The 17,559-nt window shown below is 37.7% G+C and overlaps 1 protein-coding gene across 1 annotated transcript in view; it reads left to right on the top strand.

Annotated features, from left to right (window-relative positions):
* Positions 1-17,559, top strand: part of LOC102977482 (dynamin-3) — a 306,536-nt gene that overhangs the window by 181,225 nt on the left and 107,752 nt on the right. Inside the window, exons 5-6 of the mRNA XM_055083872.1 lie at positions 15,827-15,925; positions 16,506-16,666. Of these exons, the coding sequence (XP_054939847.1) occupies positions 15,827-15,925; positions 16,506-16,666 (260 nt within the window). The remainder of the gene's footprint in view (positions 1-15,826; positions 15,926-16,505; positions 16,667-17,559) is intronic.

The raw sequence follows: 17,559 nt of genomic DNA on the forward strand, positions 1-17,559 counted from the left end.
TCTTTTTTTTGAATTTTTATATTTTGTTTATTTTTTTATACAGCAGGTTCTTATTAGTCATCAATTTAATACACATCAGTGTATATTGCTTCCATGACCTGGCTATTGTAAATAGTGCTGCAATGAACATTGGGGTGCATGTGTCTTTTTGAATTATGGTTTTCTCTGGGTATATGCCCAGTAGTGGGATTGCTGGATCATATGGTAATCCTATTTTAAGTTTTTTAAGGAACCTCCATACTGTTCTCCATAGTGGCTGTATCCATTTACATTCCCACCAACAGTGCAAGAGGGTTCCCTTTTCTCCACACCCTCTCCAGCATTTGTTGTTTATAGACTTTTTGATGATGGCCATTCTGAGTGGTGTGAGGTTATACCTCATTGTAGTTTTGATTTGCATTTCTCTAATGATGAGTGATGTTGAGCATCCTTTCATGGGTTTGTTGGCAATCTGTATATCATCTTTGGAGAAATGTTTATTTAGGTCTTTTGCCCATTTTTGGACTGGGTTGTTTGCTTCTTTAATATTGAGCTGCATGAGCTGCTTGTATATTTTGGAGATTAATCCTTTGTCAGTTGCTCCGTTTGCAAATATTTTCTCCCATTCTGAGGGTTGTCTTTTCATCTTGTTTATGGTTTCCTTTGCTGTGCAAAAGCTTTTCAGTTTCATTAGGTCCCATTTGTTAATTTTTGGTTTTATTTCCATTACTTTAGGAGGTGGATCAAAAAGATCTTGCTGTGATTTATGTCAAAGAATGTTCTTCCTATGTTTTCCTCTAAGAGTTTTATAGTGTCTGGCCTTGCATTTAGGTCTTTAATCCATTTTGAGTTTATTTTTGTGTATGGTGTTAGGGAGTGTTCTAATTTCATTCTTTTACATGTAGCTGTCCAGTTTTCCCAGCACCACTTATTGAAGAGGCTGTCTTTTCTCCATTGTATATTCTTGCCTCCTTTATCAAAGATAAGGTGACCATAGGTGCGTGGGTTTATCTCTGGGCTTTCTACGCTGTTCCATTGATCTATACTTCTGTTTTTGTGCCAGTACCATACTGTCTTGATTACTGTAGCTTTTAATATAGTCTCAAGTCAGGGAGCCTGATTCCTCCAGCTCCGTTTTTCTTTCCCAAGTTTCCTTTGGCTATTCGGGGTCTTTTGTGTTTCCAGACAAATTGTGAAATTTTTTGTTCTAGTTCTGTAAGTATTAATTTTGTATCCTGCTACTTTACCAAATTCATTGATTAGCTCTAGAAGTTTTCTGGTAGCATCTTTAGGATTCTCTGTGTATAGTATCATGTCATCTGCAAACAGTGACGGCCTTACTTCTTCTTTTCCATTTGGATTCCTTTTATTTCTTTTTCTTCTCTGATTGCTGTGGCTAAAACTTCCAAAGCTATGTTGAAAATAGTGGTGAGAGTGGACAACCTTGTCTTGCTCCTGATCTTAGAGAAAATGGTTTCAGTTTTTCAGCATTGAGAATGATGTTGGCTGTGGGTTTGTCATGTATGGCCTTTATTATGTTGAGGTGAGTTCCCTCTATGCCTACTTTCTGGAGGGTTTTTATGATAAATTGGTGCTGAATTTTTTCGAAAGCTTTTTCTGCATCTATTGAGATGATCATATGGTTTTTCTCCTTCAATTTGTCAATATGGTGTATCACATTGATTGATTTGCATATATTGAAGAATCCTTGCATTCCTGGGATAATCCCTCCTTCATCAAGGTGTGTGATCCTTTTAACGTGCTGTTGGATTCTGTTTGCTAGTATTTTGTTGAGGATTTTTACATTTATATTCATTAGTGACATTGGGCTGTAGTTTTCTTTCTTTGTGACATCTTTGTCTGGTTTTGGAATCAGGGTGATGGTGGCCTCATAGAATGGGTTTGGGAGGGTTCCTCCCTCTGCTATGGTTTGGAAGAGTTTGAGAAGGATAGGTGTTAGCTCTTCTGTAAATGTTTGCTAGAATTCTCCTGTGAAGCCACCTGGTCCTGGACTTTTGTTTGTTTGAAGATTTTTAATCACATTTTCAACTTAAATGCTTGTGATTGGTCTGTTTATATTTTCTGTTTCTTCCTGGTTCAGTCTTGGAAGGTTTTGCTTTTCTAAGAATTTGTCCATTTCTTCCAGGTTGTCCATTTTATTGTCATATATTGCTTGTAGTAATCTCTCATGATCCTTTGTATTTTTGCTGTTTCAGTTGTTACTTCTCCTTTTTCATTTCTAATTCTATTCAATTGAGTCTTCTCCCTTTTTTTCTTCATGAGTCTGGCTAACAGTTTATCAATTTTGTTTATCTTCTCAAAGAACCGGCTTTTAGTTTTATTGATCTTTGCTATCGTTTTTTTCATTTCTTTTTCATTTATTTCTGATCTGATTTTATGATTTCTTTCCTTCTGCAAACTTTGGGTTGTTTTTTGTTCTTCTTTCTCTAATTGCTTTAGGTGTAAGGTTATGGTGTTTATTTGAGATGTTTCTTGTTTCTTGAGGTAGGATTGTATTGCTATATACTTCCCTCTTAGTAAGAATTTGTCCATTTCTTCCAGGTTGTCCATTTTATTGTCATATATTGCTTGTAGTAATCTCTCATGATCCTTTGTATTTTTGCTGTTTCAGTTGTTACTTCTCCTTTTTCATTTCTAATTCTATTCAATTGAGTCTTCTCCCTTTTTTTCTTCATGAGTCTGGCTAACAGTTTATCAATTTTGTTTATCTTCTCAAAGAACCGGCTTTTAGTTTTATTGATCTTTGCTATCGTTTTTTTCATTTCTTTTTCATTTATTTCTGATCTGATTTTATGATTTCTTTCCTTCTGCAAACTTTGGGTTGTTTTTTGTTCTTCTTTCTCTAATTGCTTTAGGTGTAAGGTTATGGTGTTTATTTGAGATGTTTCTTGTTTCTTGAGGTAGGATTGTATTGCTATATACTTCCCTCTTAGAACTGCTTTTTCTGCATCCCATAGGTTTTGGGTCATCCTGTGTTCATTGTCATTTGTTTCTTGGTATTTTTTGATTTCCTCTTTATTTCTTTAGTGATCTCTTGGTTATTTAGTAGTGTATTGTTTAGCCTCCATGTGTTTGTATTTTTTACAGATTTTTTTCCTGTAATTGATATCTAGTCTCATAGCATTGTGGTTGGAAAAGATACTTGTTACGATATCAATATTATTAAATTTACCAGTGCTTGATTTGTGACCCAGGATATGATCTCTCCTGGAGAATGTTTCATGAGGACTGTAGAAGAAAGGGTATTCTGTTGTTTTGGGATGGAATGTCCTATAAATATCAATTAAGTCCATCTTGTTTAATGTGTCATTTAAAGCTTCTGTTTCCTTATTAAGTCCATCTTGTTTAATGTGTCATTTAATGCTTCTGTTTCCTTATTTATTTTCATTTTGTGTGATCTGTCATTGGTGAAAGTGTGCTGTTAAAGTTCCCTACTATTATTTTGTTACTGTTGATTTCCCCTTTTATGGCTATTAACATTTGCCTTATGTATTGAGGTGCTCCTATGTTGGGTGCATATATATTTGCAATTGTTATATCTTCTTCTTGGATTGATCCCTTGGTCATTATGTAGTGTCCTTCATTGTCTCATGTAATAGCCTTTATTTTAAAGTCTATTTTGTGTGATATGAGAATTTCTACTCCAGCTTTCTTTTGATTTTCATTCGCATGGAATACCTTTTTCCATCCTCTCACTTTCATCCCCTCACTGGGCCCCCTGTAGTTTGAATGTTGATGTGTTAAATGTTGTTCCAGAGGTCTCTGAGACTGTCCTCAATTCTTTTCATTCTTTTTTCTTTATTCTGCTCTGTGGTAGTTACTTCCACTATTTTATCTTCCAGGTCACTTATCCATTCTTCTGCCTCAGTTATTCTGCTATTGATTCCTTCTAGAGAATTTTAAATTTCATTTATTGTGTTTTTCATCATTGTTTGTTTGCTCTTTAGTTCTTCTAGGTCTTTGTTAAACGTTTCTTGTTTTTTCTCCATTCTATTTCTAAGATTTTGGATCATCTTTACTATCATTTCTCTGAATTCTTTTTCAAGTAAACTGCCTATTTCGTCTTCATTTGTTTGTTCTAGTGGGTTTTTACCTTGCTTCTTCATCTGCTGTGTGCTTCTCTGTCTTCTCATTTTGCTTAACTTACTGTGTTTGGGGTCTCCTTTTCACAGGCTGCAGGTTTGTAGTTCCCGTTGTTTTTGGTGTCTGCCCCCAGTGGGTAAGATTAGTTCAGTGGGTTATGTAGGCTTCCTGGTAGAGGGGACTGCTGCCTGTGTTCTGGTGGATGAGGCTGGATCTTGTCTTTCTGGTGGGCAGGACCACCTCTGGTGGTGTGTTTTGGGATGTCTGTGACCTTATTATGATTTTAGGCAGCCTCTCTGCTAATGGGTGGGATTGAGTTCCTTTCTTGTTAGTTGTTTGGCATAGGGTGTTCAGCACTGTAGCTTGCTGGTCATTGAGCAGAGCTGGGTCTTAGCATTGAGATGGAGACCTCTGGGAGAGCTTTCGCCATTTGATATTACATGGGGCTGGGAGGCCTCTCGTGGCCAATGTCCTGAGCTCAGCTCTCCTACCTCAGAAGCTCAGGCCTGACACCAGCTGGAGCACCAAAACCTTGTCAGCCACATGGCTTAGAAGAAAAGGGTGAAAATAAAAGAAAGAAAGAAAGGAAAAAATGAAATTAAAAATTTACTAAAATAAATAATATTATTAGTAATTAAAAAATAAAAAAAGTAATAAAAGAAAGAAAGAAGAGAGCAACCAAACCAAAAAACAAATCCACCAATCATAACAAGTGCTAAAAACTGTACAAAAAAAAAAAAAATGGAGAGACTGAACCCTAGGACAAATGGTAAAAACACAGCTATACAGACAAAATCACACAAAGAAGCATACACATACACACTCACAAAAAGAGAAAAAGGAAAATTATATATTTATCTTTAGATAAAAAAAAGGAAGAGAGCAATCAAATCAATAAACAAATCTACCAATGGTAATAAACTCTAAATATTAAAGTAAATAAACATAAAACCAGAAACAAATTAGATGAAGAAAGCAAACCCGAAGTCTACAGTTGCTTCCAAAGTCCACCACCTAAATTTTGGGATGATTTGTTGTCTATTCAGGTATTCCAGAGATGCAGGGTACATCAAGTTGATTGTGGAGATTTAATCCACTGCTCCTGAGGCTGCTGGGAGATATTTCCCTTTCTCTTCTTTGTTTGCACAGCTCCCGGGGTTCAGCTTTGGATTTGGCTCCATCTCTGCATGTAGGTTGCCTGAGGGCATCTGTTCTTTGCTCAGACACGACGGGGTTAAAGTAGCAGCTGATTCGGGGGCTCTGGCTGACTCAGGCCTGGGGAGGAGGGAGGAGTACGGAATGCGGGGCGAGCCTGTGGCGGCAGAGGCCAGCGTGACGTTGCAGCAGCCCTGAGGCGTGTTGTGTGTTCTCCCAGGGATGTTGTCCCTGGATCTTGGAACCCTGGCAGTGGCGGGTTGCACACGCTCCCGGGAGGGGAGGTGTGGTTGGTGACCTGTGCTTGCACACAGGCTTCTTGGTGGCTGTAGTAGCAGCCTTAGCATTTCATGTCCGTCTCTGGTGTCCGCCCTGGTAGCCGCCACTTGCGCCCGTCTCTGGAGTTCGTTTAGGTGGTACTCTGAATCCCCTCTCCTTGCGCACCCCAAAACAATGGTCTCTTGACTTTTAGGCAATTCCAGACTTTTTCCCGGACTCCCTCCCGGCCAGCTGTGGTGCACTAGCCCCCTTCAGGCTGTTCACACAGCCAACCTTAGTCCTCTCCCTGGCATCTGAACTCCCAAGCCGAAGCCTCAACTCCCAGACACCCCTGCTCCGGTGGATGAGCAGACAAACCTCTCAGGCTGGTGAGTGCTGGTCGGCACCGATCCTCTGTGCAGGAATCTCTCTGCCCTGCCCTCTGCACCCCTGTTGCTGCGCTCTCCTCCATGGCTCCGAAGCTTCCCCCCACCACCCCCTGTCTCCGCCAGTGAAGGGGCTTCCTAGTGTGTGGAAACTTTTCCTCCTTCACAGCTCTCTCCCAGAGGTGCAGGTCCTGTCCCTATTCTTTTGTCTCTGTTTTTCCTTTTTTCTTTTGCCTTACCCAGGTATGTGGGGAGTTTCTTGCCTTTTGAGGTCTTGAGGTCTTCTGTCAGCATTCAGTAGTTGTTCTGTAGGAGTTGTTCCATATGTAGATGTATTTTTGATGTTTTTGTGGGCAGGAAGGTGATCTCCATGTCTTACTCCTCCACCATCTTGAAGGTATCACCCGCCCCCACCCCAGTTAGCTATTTACCAGTCCTCCTCCAAACTGTCAAGGTCTTGAAAAACAAGGAAAGCCTGAGAAACTGTACAGCCAAGAGAACCCAAGGCGACAGGATGATCCACTGTAATGTGGCCTCCTGGAAGGGATCAGTTCTGGAGGCTGCAAGTCCCCAATCAGTGGGCCATCAGGGTTGGTTTCTGATAAAAGCTTTCTTCCTGGCGTTCAGATGGCCACCTTGCTGTGTTCTCACATAGTGGAGAGGGCCTTTTTATGTTTCTTTAAAGGATGGGTCTGCAGTAACCTTTACTGAGGTTCGATCCTTTTGGCATCTTTAATTCAACAGGTTTCTCCCCTCTGGCTGGTGGGACTTAATGATTCCCAGTTCTATGTGAGCTTTGGGAATTGTTTGGTTTAGTGCTCCCTGGAAGTTGTTTTTTGCCTAGCATTGTGGAGTTTTACCTTAGGCATGCATGCATTCAAAGACTGGGGGAGACCCCTATGCACATTTGTAGAGCTCTTTCTATTCATAGCTCCCTTTTATCTGGCACATGGTCCTGTAAATTCTAGCAGCCTTGGCCTCCTTGAAATCCAATCTGTGTCTCTTCAACTAAGCAGGACTGCTGGAATCTCTTTGGATTTTTCCTCCTTGCGTTGTTGTCCAGAAATTGCCTCCAAGTAGTAATTGAATAATTGTATGACTTATTTTGTTGTTTCTCTTCTTTCAAGCATCATAGTCCTGTACAACCTATTATTTCATGTCTGAAAACAATTGTTTTATATATTTTATCAGTTTTCTAGTTTACAGCAGAAATGTGTGTCTGAACCCTATTACGCTTTTAAGCTAGAAAGAGAAATTACTGAGCTCCTTTGCTTAACTGAAATTCTTAATGGACGTTCGCTGCTCAGAGCCTTTTCAGTCTATTTTCTTATTTGAGTTACAAGAACAGTTGGCTTTTTCAACCATTAAAGACCCATATTTCTAGTTGCTCTCTAATCCTTTCTATTTCTGCTTGCAAAATTTAAGAAAAAGATGCATTCACAAAATGATAAATTTCTTTTGTGAACTCATCTCTTTCTTAAATACCTTGCTTTAAGCAGCAAGGAACAATCAAGACAAATTAACATCCAGGCTCTTTTCAATAGCTTCTCCTTTCAGTAGGCACTTAGTCTGCCTTACAACTTATCACATGCGGCAGGTTTACAAAATACACAGCTACTGTATAACATGAATCTTCATCTTTCCATGTTGCAATACTTGTTTCCTTGCTACCTAATCTTGCTAAGCCAGGTTTTCATTATAGCAGCTCTCTTCTTCAGAGTACCATTGTTTGTACTGATATACAGTAATAAATAGACTGAAACATGTAGTGGTGCAAACAGTAGAAATGTCTATGCTGAGTTGATTTTCAGGGTAGTGTGGGGTAGTGTGGTGTTTATTGTCTATGACATCATTCATAGATGCCCAGATACTTATATTTGTCACCCATAGTGACTTAGGGACTTATTATGGTTAGATCCAGCAAATGGAAGGTGAAAGAGCTGGCAGGAGAACATGTAGGAAGTTATACAGACCAAGCCTAGAAGTAGCACATATCACTTCACCCACCTCCACTGGCTGGAACTCAGTACAGGCAGATTATAAGGGAGATTGTAACTCGATTGTAAGGGAGATTTGAAAATATAGTTAAGCTGTGTGCCAAGGAAGAGGAAGAAAGTGGATTTTGGTTGAGAAAAAGCAGGGAGATTTAAGTATACAGGAGTCCCTCTAATACATGGGGTATATGTTCCAAGACCCCCAGGAGATGCCTGAAACCGTGGAAAGTACTAAACCCTATATATTCTTTGTGTTTTCCCTATACATACATATTCGAGGTGTGACAGGAAAAGTAGCAGGAATTGCTTTTTCCATCACAGTTTCAATAGAAGATTGAGTTTTACCATTGATCTTTGCAAATTTGCAACCTCAGCTTATGATTTTTTTCTTTCCTTATTGAGTTGAGAACTTGTGCCTTTTCACTTAAAGGAAGCACTTTACAGCTTCTCTTTGGCATATCCAAATTGCCCTCATCACTACTCTTGTGCTTTGGGGTCATTATTAAGTGAAATAAGGGTTACTTGAACACAAGCATTAAGATACTGTGACAGTCGATCTGATAACCAGGAGGGCTACTAGGTAACTAATGGGTAGATACGCTGAACAAAGGGATGATTAACATCCAGGGTGATGGAGCAAGATTGTGGGAGATTTCATCACGTTACTCAGAATGGTGCTCAATTTAAAACTTATAAAGTGTTTAGTTCTGGAATTTTTCATTTAAGATTTTTGGACAACAGTTGACCTCTGGTAAATGAAATCATAGAAAGTGAAACTGCAGATGGGGGTGGGAACTACTGTATGTGGATTCTTTTTCTTTTGTTCCTTCATGCCTTAGTCTGTTTTGGAGTATAGATTCTCAGTGAAAGAACCACTCTATACCTAAATTTTCTTATCTTTGGAGTAATTCTTTTTCCTTTCCTTCTCTTATATCCTGTCTCCCTTTGCCCTCTCTTTCTCCTCTCCCTTCCTTCCACAAATATTAAATCTTTCAAGCACTGCGCTAGATTCTGGGTGTAAATCTGTGAGCAAGATAGTCTCTGTTACCATAGCAACAGTAATTTTAATGTTTTCTATTATTTACTTAATATTTTACTCGTATCACATACAGTAATATTACCTGATGACTTTGAAAATGAGAACTGTGTTCTTCAGAATTGTTGGAAAATAACAAGAAAATAATGTTAATGGAAAACTTATAGAAAAAAAGATGAAACTATTCCTATTCATCACTGATTGCTTTCAGAAGTAAAATATCCCATAATCTTTGCCAAACAGAAAGAACAGCATTTACTTCAAACCACCCCCACTCAAATACCACCAAAGCCCAAAACAACAACAAAAGAGATACATTAACTGAAGGACATCTAATTTCCTAAGTCTGTTCTTAATTTTGCTGTATACATGTTTACACTAATTCTTCATTGATTTTGTTTTTCATTGCTGCCGTTTCAGTGTACACAGTGTTCCAGATTACCTTTCTGGCAACTGCTAATGTGGTTCATGGCTTGGTTTTGTCCCATTTCTTAATTAGATGAAACAACACACTACTTACAATTCAGTTGCCTATATAAATGGAAGAAATGGCAGTGTTCTTATAGGAAAATCACTGTATTGACAACAAACCTAGGTAACATGGTAGAATGGTATCATATTTCTTTTTTGGAATTTGTATTTCAATTCTTGTCTAAACCTAAGAAAAGTAAACATGCTTTTTACTCATTTATTCATTTGATAAATAAACATTTATTGAGTTCCCACTCTGTGTTTGGCACCTATATGAATTGCTTGGAATATGTAGATTAGATATTGTCTTTATTCTTGAAGAGATCATGGCTTAGTGGATGAGACAGACAAATAAGCAGATCCCTAGTGTCATATAAGAACTATGATTTCAGTGTATGCAGAGACCTCTGAAGTCACAGAGAAAAGGTTCCAAACTTACACTTGTGGAAGCCTGATTAAGCACCTGCAGGAGAGGCCTATAAAGTATTTTGAAGGATGAGTAGGAAATAACCAAAAAAAGAAGAGAGGGAAGGATATTTGAAACTGAGAGAGATAGCATTGTGAAGGTGAAGAGGCAAGAATGCATGATCACATGGAGAGTTACAACTTATTGGGTGTGACAGGAGCTTAGGACTGGAATAGAGTGGGAGTAGTGGTGAAAAACAAAATTGGTGAGATCACAATTTTCATTTATTGAGTGGTTTTTATGTACCGAATACTTTACATGTGTTATGTTATTTAATTGTCTTTAATTCATAGACTTTAGTTTTTAGAGCAATTTTACATATTCACAGAAAAACTGAGTAGAAGGTACAGTTTCCATATATGTCCTGTCCCCATACATGCATAACCTCTCCAACTATTAATATCCCCCACGAGACTGGTACATTTGTTACAATTGATGAACCTACGTTGATGCTCAAAGTTCAGAGTTGACATTAGGGTTCACTCTGGGTGGTGTACACCCTATGGGTTTGGACACATGTATAATGACATGTATCCATCATTGTAATATCATACAGAATAGTTTTCATTGCCCTAAGAACGTCTGTGCCCCACCTTTTCGTTCCTGCCTCCACTAATTGCTGGCATCCACTAATCTTTTTATCGTCTCCATAGTTTTACCTTTTCCAGAATGTCATATTGTTGGAATCATACACCATAAAGCCTTTTCAGATTGTCTTCTTTCACTTAGTAATATGAATTTAAGGTTACTCCATGTTTTTTCATGGTTTGATTGCTCATTTCTTTTTAGCACTAAATAATATTCCATTGTCTGGATGTATCACAGTTCATTTATCCATTCACCTACTGATGGACATCTTGGTTGCTTTGAAGTTTGGCAATTATAAGTAAAGCTGCTATGAACATCTGTATGCAAGTTTTTGTATGGGCATGTTTTCAGCTCCTTTGGGTAAATACAAAAGAGTACAATTACTGAATCATATGGTAAGATTATGTTTAGTTTTGTAAGAAACTCCCAAACCATCTTCCAAAGTGGCTGTACCATTTTACATTCCCACCAGCAGTGAATGAGAGTTGCTAACATTCTCCCCATTCTTGCCTGCATTTGGTATTGTCAGTGTTTTGGATTTTGGCCATTCTAATAGGTGTGCAGTGATATCTTACTGTTGTTTTCATTTGCAACTCCTTAATGGTGTATGATGTGGAACATCTTTTCATATACATACTTGCCACCTGTATATCTTCTTTGATGAGATATCTGTTCAGGTCTTTCACTCATTTTTAAATCAAGTTGTTTCTTTCTCCCCCTGTCTGAAGCACAGGGAGATTTTTCTCAGATAGTCACTGTGAGAACCTGGTTGAGCTCCTAGAAGCAAAGCTCACAAAAGTATGGGTACCCTCTATGACTGGGTCCCCCTGGAGTTTTTAACTCTTAGACTGCCCACACTGAGCTTCCAGCAATTCATCAATTACAGTTTAGGTTTTTCTGGCTAGGCCCTGGTTCCCACAGAGTTTTCTGCTTTTGTGTTTCTGCTCCAGTAAGTTGTGATTCTCTGTATTCACCTATCTGTCTCTCCAAATTTGGGGGACAGTGGTTTGCTTTGTGGCTTCACTTCTCTGATGAATCTCAGAAGCGTTGTTAATTTTTCAATTGTTCACTTGTTAGGACACAGTGGCAATTTCCAAGCCCCTTACGTGGTGGACCAGAAACCAGAAGTCCTATTATGTAATTTTAAAACATAGGTTTGTTATTTCCTCATTTTATTGATGAGTTAGAGTGAACATGTAACTTATTCTTCTGTTTGAAGTCATTCGAGAGTTAAAGGGAATGCTATTAATAATCCCAGACATCAAATGTAAACTGTGATGATTACATTTTTGATGTGGTTATACCTGATGAGGAAACTAATGTCTCAGAGCTAACAAGGGAAACCGATGGGACTTGAATCCAAACAGTCCAATCCTTGACTCAGTGCTCTTAGATCTATGCTATATATAAGAATCAGATTTTTGAAGTGCCTTGTATGTTTTTTCTAGGTCTTTGTCAGGACTTGTCAGTACTCATCATGGCGGCTATTCTTTACTGAAGAGAAACATAATTGAAACACCGTATCACACATTATTTATTAGCTCTTAATGTATTATTTTAAATTTTCCTTTTAGTTGGAGGGCAAGAATTTTATTACATTACTTTTTACTTTACATACTACTGTACATAACCTCTTCTGAATCTGGAAGTTGTTCTCCTTCCCAGAATTCTGGACTTGAAAGAGACATCTAGTTAAACCTTTAGTTCTGTAGATAAACAGGCCCAGATGATGTAAGTAACTTGCCAAATAACACAGCTAATCACTTGTAGAATCTAGCTAAGAATTGAGAGGCAGAAAAATGTAGTGATTAAAAATGGAATTAGGTTGCCTGCCTTCTACACCCTACAGCCTGCAAGCCTTTGGGCAAGTGTATTTTTCCTTTCCAAGTCTCACTTTGAGGAAAGTGTAATTGAGAAATAATAGTACCTATCTCAGAGTTGTTTCAAGTCTATGTCTGGCACATAATCAGGACTCAACAAATGGTCTCTGTTATTATTTTTATCTGAGTCTTTATATTTCCAGTGAAGTGCTTTTCAAGCCATGCTGCCTTTGAATCTCTTCAGGCAATGTCTTTTTGAGATCTAACAGTGTAGGTCTTGAGTCTGCCAGCAGGCATTCATTATTTAAGTTGCCTACTTGTATAACTAAGAGTGAAAAAGAAAATAATTTCATTGGCCATTTCTGGGACACCACTAAGCATAGACTTTTCTGCCTTTTCAGAAATAGGGAGTAATAAAGAAAATACTTTTAAAATTTAACTCTTATTTTTATTAATGTTATAAATGTACATCACTTCAGAAAAACTAGTCTCTAAGGCTTTTAATAAAAACTTTTAGTCCCTTGCCCACTCCTCCTGACTCTGGATTACTGATTTCCAGAGACTACCACTTTCAACCCTTTTAACTTTCTTTTGTTATTTACCTCTATATTTAAGGATTTGGCTGTCTCCCATACCCACATATACTTACACACCCATATATACACTTACCTCCCCAATTCTACTAATATAACTATATCATATTTTGCTAAATGAATATTTATGATTCAAAAAATATTATTCACAACTGAACCATGTGTTAAATTATGATTAAATTTCCTTTCTTGAGTGATACTGCTGTCTTTGAGGTTGATAGTTGTCTCTTTTTTTGTTTGTTTGCATAGTCTACGTATCTGTCACCAGTGCATTCCCAACCTCTCCTTCAGAAGTCTAAATCTCTTAATACCTTTAAAAGCATTAGGCTTTAAGTATCCTATCACTTTCATTTTCTTTTCTTGGTGGGGGAAGATATCTCTTCAGTAATCTTTGTCCTCTTATTCTAATAGATACTGACTGCTCTCCTGGCCTTAAACTGGGATCTACACCATCCTAAAAATTCCCTTCTTTTTCTGGTTAGATTGGATTCCCTGCTTCCTGGATTTCCTGTCTACTTCTTTGTTAGTTTGTTCCCATGTTTGGTGGAACACATCTTTTAGTAATTGTCCCTCCCCCCCTACAAAAAAAAAGGAGAAAGGGAGGTAAAATATTTTGAGATTTTGCATGTCTGAAAATATCTTTTTCTACTGTCACATTTATTGGTAGTTTAGAATTCTAGTCTAGAAATTATCTTTCTCTCAGAATTTTGAAAACATTGCTCTGCGCGTTTTTAGTTTCCAGTTTGCTGCTGGGAAGACTGATGCTGTAATGATTCTTAAAACTTTTTTTTTTAATAACTTTTTTAACTTCTGTGGGAGCTTTTTAGGATATTTTATTTGTTCCCAGTATTACGAAATCTTATATTTATATGCCATATCGTGTGTGTGTATGTATGTGTATGTTTTTCATATTGTGTTGGGCACTTGATGGGTTAATTCAATCCCTAAATTCATCTTTCACTTATAGGACATCTTATTGAATAGTATGTCCCCACATCCCCAACTGTTTCTGTTTGTCATTCTCTCTCTTATTGGAATGCCAATCATTCAGATGTTGTATCTTCTGAATCATTTCTTTAGTTTTAAAAAAGTTTTTCCTTTCCTATTATTTACTTCTTTTTCTTTTGTTTTCTGGGGGGGTTCCTAACTTTGTATTCCAACATTATTATTTCTGCTCTCATATTTTTAATTATTGAAAATTATTTTTGTTTGTTCAAAAATTTCCTTTTATGGCATTCTATTTTTGTCCCATGAATGCTATGACCTCTCCTTTCTGTCTGAGGATATTCATACAAATAATAGTTTTCTTCTGTATTTTGCATTATCTTTGTTTTCTTTAAGTTCAGCTTTATAATGTTTATTTGTTTTGGTCTCATATTAGTGAATCTCCTTGGCTGTCCCTTCATACTTAAAGGTGAAATATTATCAGGTGGTTGGAGTTCTGTGTGGGTGTTCTTGAATTATGGAATGATAGACTTCACAGCAGAATGATTTATTGGACTATTTTAATTATTGTTCCTTTGAATATCAATATATATGTTTTTCTCTTGGAATGGTTAGTATCCCCAGACCATTGTTCCAATCTCTTGCTTGGGGGGTTAAAGTCTGCCAGCCATCTCTTTTTTGAAGTCAAATTAGGGAACTGGCCTGGGGAGGGGGGTCCCTGCCATTCTCTATGTAGAATTTTACTTAATCATCCTCTTTTAACACCAGATCCATCCAAACTGGGCCAGGTATCCATGAGTTCAGAGATTTTTCTAGTTCAGTCTTTCCAGAGAGTAAACCTGCACTGTCCTGCCAGAGTGGACCAGGGCAGCTTCTAGCTATGTTACCCATGGAAATCTGACTGCTTCCATCCAGTACTTCTATTTTCAGCTTCAGCTGCTACCACCAGTCTCCATAGTTTTCAGAGCTTTCTGTCTCCCAGGTCTTGAATCTTACTGAGATGCTGTGATGTAAATTATTTAGTTTCTGGACGTCTCCTTTTTTTGGCTTTCTTGGATGCAGTTTTCCTCTTTCTCTGATATGTTAAGTTGGTTAGCAGTCATCCAGCTAGATTTACAGTTTCAAAAATTTTCTGCATTCCTTTCCCATTTTCTTTGACTTTCTTGGTTTAAGCCTTTTAAATTGAGAAAAAAATTTTTTTTTTTTACCACGATAAGCAGTATATTGGTTAAAAGCATGGACTCTGGAACCAGACTGCCCAGATCCACTTCTTATATAACCTTGGGAAAGTTATTTAATCTCTCTCTGCCTTAGTTTCCCCATCTTAAAAAAATTCGTGGTTGGAGTACTTTTTAAGATTAAATAATTTCCAATGCTTTATTTTACAGATGAGGGAAACTGAGACCCAGAGAATTAAGTGACTTGCCTTGAGACTAGAATCCAAGGCTCAGAATTCCTATTTCAGGCTTCTTTCTATTAAGTCATATTTCCTTTTCTGCAAGTTTATTTTTGGGGATGATGGTATCCTATACGTTGTAGTTTTCTTCTTTTTATGTTTTTGACCTCAGGTACTCAGAACTGGATCAGTAATAAGCTTTGGTTTATGACACACCCATATCATTGGTCCATGTGTAGCCTATTTTTTTGTTTTTAACAATGTGATACATAAAAAATTAAAACATCCATATTGTGTGCAATCCCTGGGAGGAAAATTTAAATGTATCATTTCCATGTATGCATAGTACAAAAATAAACTCATACATTTAAAAGTATTTTGGTGAAGCAGCTATTTGTTTTTTTCTCTCCTGAATCAAGAGTTATCTTATGGATGGGTGGTTTGCAACTCTCTGCCTCAACCCGTTGACATTCACCAGACTGGGGTAGTAGTGGATTAGAAAACAAAGTAAGATGGAGAGGAACAGGGAAAGAACCAGGATATGAGTGCTTTGCAATTAGCATTGAGACATATATGTCTCTGAAACTTGTTAGTATTCTGAAAATTGTGTAATGTGGGGTTTGTTTGTGATGCAGGTCTAAGAACCATTGGAGTCATCACCAAACTGGATCTTATGGATGAGGGAACGGATGCCAGGGATGTCCTAGAGAATAAGCTGCTGCCGCTTCGCAGGGGTAATGTACTGTGTCCTGTACAGGACTTCCTTTGATGACGTGGCAGAGAAATAACTGGGAAAACAATGGGAAGCTGGATTTTAACGCCTCCACAGTTGTGAGGAATGGATTGATGATTAGTTAAACATTTTATGGAATGGCATGTTGTTCCCAAATGATGTATTAAAAATTATCCAAAGGGAGAACTATTCCTTCAAATAATAAGAAAACAGGAAATGAAGGTGTTTGAAGCCAGGGTATAAATATTCATCATAGACTGCATGCATGTATACTGTTTAAGTTTGAATTATTTACTTTCCTGCTATATGACAAAACTGCTTAGAGATTTACTCTATTTAAATGCACAGATCTTTTAAGGACAAAGGACATTATTTTTTTAATGCTAAAAAAATCAACGTTAGCCAAATCATCCAGCCGTTGTTAAATACTGATATCTCAAACTGAGTTTTGTAAAGGGATCTATTCTTCAGGCCCTGAAATAATTTTTTTTTTTTTCTTATTCAGCCTCTTCAAGAGCTTTAAAATTTCCCCAGAATAAATCAAAGGTGTCCCAACTCCATAGGTGTGTGTTTTGTTTTAGGTTACGTGGGGGTGGTAAACAGGAGCCAGAAGGACATAGATGGGAAGAAGGATATAAAGGCTGCCACGTTGGCAGAAAGGAAATTTTTTCTCTCACACCCGGCTTACAGACATATTGCTGATCGGATGGGGACCCCACACCTTCAGAAGGTCCTTAATCAGGTAAAGATGTTTTCTTCAAGCAAAAAGAACAATGATAAAATATGTAAATGACAATTGGAATCCATATTTCCTATTTTTATACTCTTTTTCTAAACTAAGACATTTAGCATAATGATAGAAATTTCAAAGATGAATATGAATACTGGGATCCAGACTGTTACTATTCTAAGTGACCAGACTCCACCTTAATATTATTGCAAAAACAGCACGCAAAGCAGAAATACATATTTATTTGGAACAGTGAGCAGGGGAATACATTTTAGCACATGTTTGCTCATAATATATAGTTATCTTAAGGAGTGAAACTTGTATATCTCTGAAAAGTCAGTCTCTTGGCATCTGTTTTGGAAATATCAGTCTGTGATGGTTAGGTTAAATTTTCTGTATGGTTTTGTTAGGATTCATTTGTTCCTTAATTTACAATCTTGAAAATACATAAGCAATTATTGATCTACATTCCTCTAAGAAGCTTTTCCAGATAATCCCTTTCCCTGTGACAGATAGAATTAGGCCCTCTGCCTCCCCTCATCCCACGCATGTACACATTTCTTGCATAAAAATTCAGCGGGCTTGGCCACATATTTTCCTGTCCTTAGTGGAGTTAAGTGTCATTGTCATTGAGTGTAGAGCTCCCACCCCAAGTTTTGATCACATTGACTCAAACAGTGAGCAGCTTTTCTCACAAAAAGCACTGTGGAGGGGAACTTCAAGATGGCGGAAGAGTAAGACGTGGGGATCACCTTCCTCCCCACAAACACATCAGAAATACATATACATGTGGAACAACTCCTACAGAACACCTACTGAACGCTGGCAGAAGACCTCAGACCTCCCAAAAGGCAAGAAACTCCCCACGTACCTGGGTAGGGCAAAAGAAAAAAGAAAAAACAGAG

The sequence above is a fragment of the Physeter macrocephalus genome, chromosome 4 (genome assembly GCF_002837175.3).
Source record: "Physeter macrocephalus isolate SW-GA chromosome 4, ASM283717v5, whole genome shotgun sequence".
Classification (NCBI taxonomy): Eukaryota; Metazoa; Chordata; class Mammalia; order Artiodactyla; family Physeteridae; genus Physeter; species Physeter macrocephalus.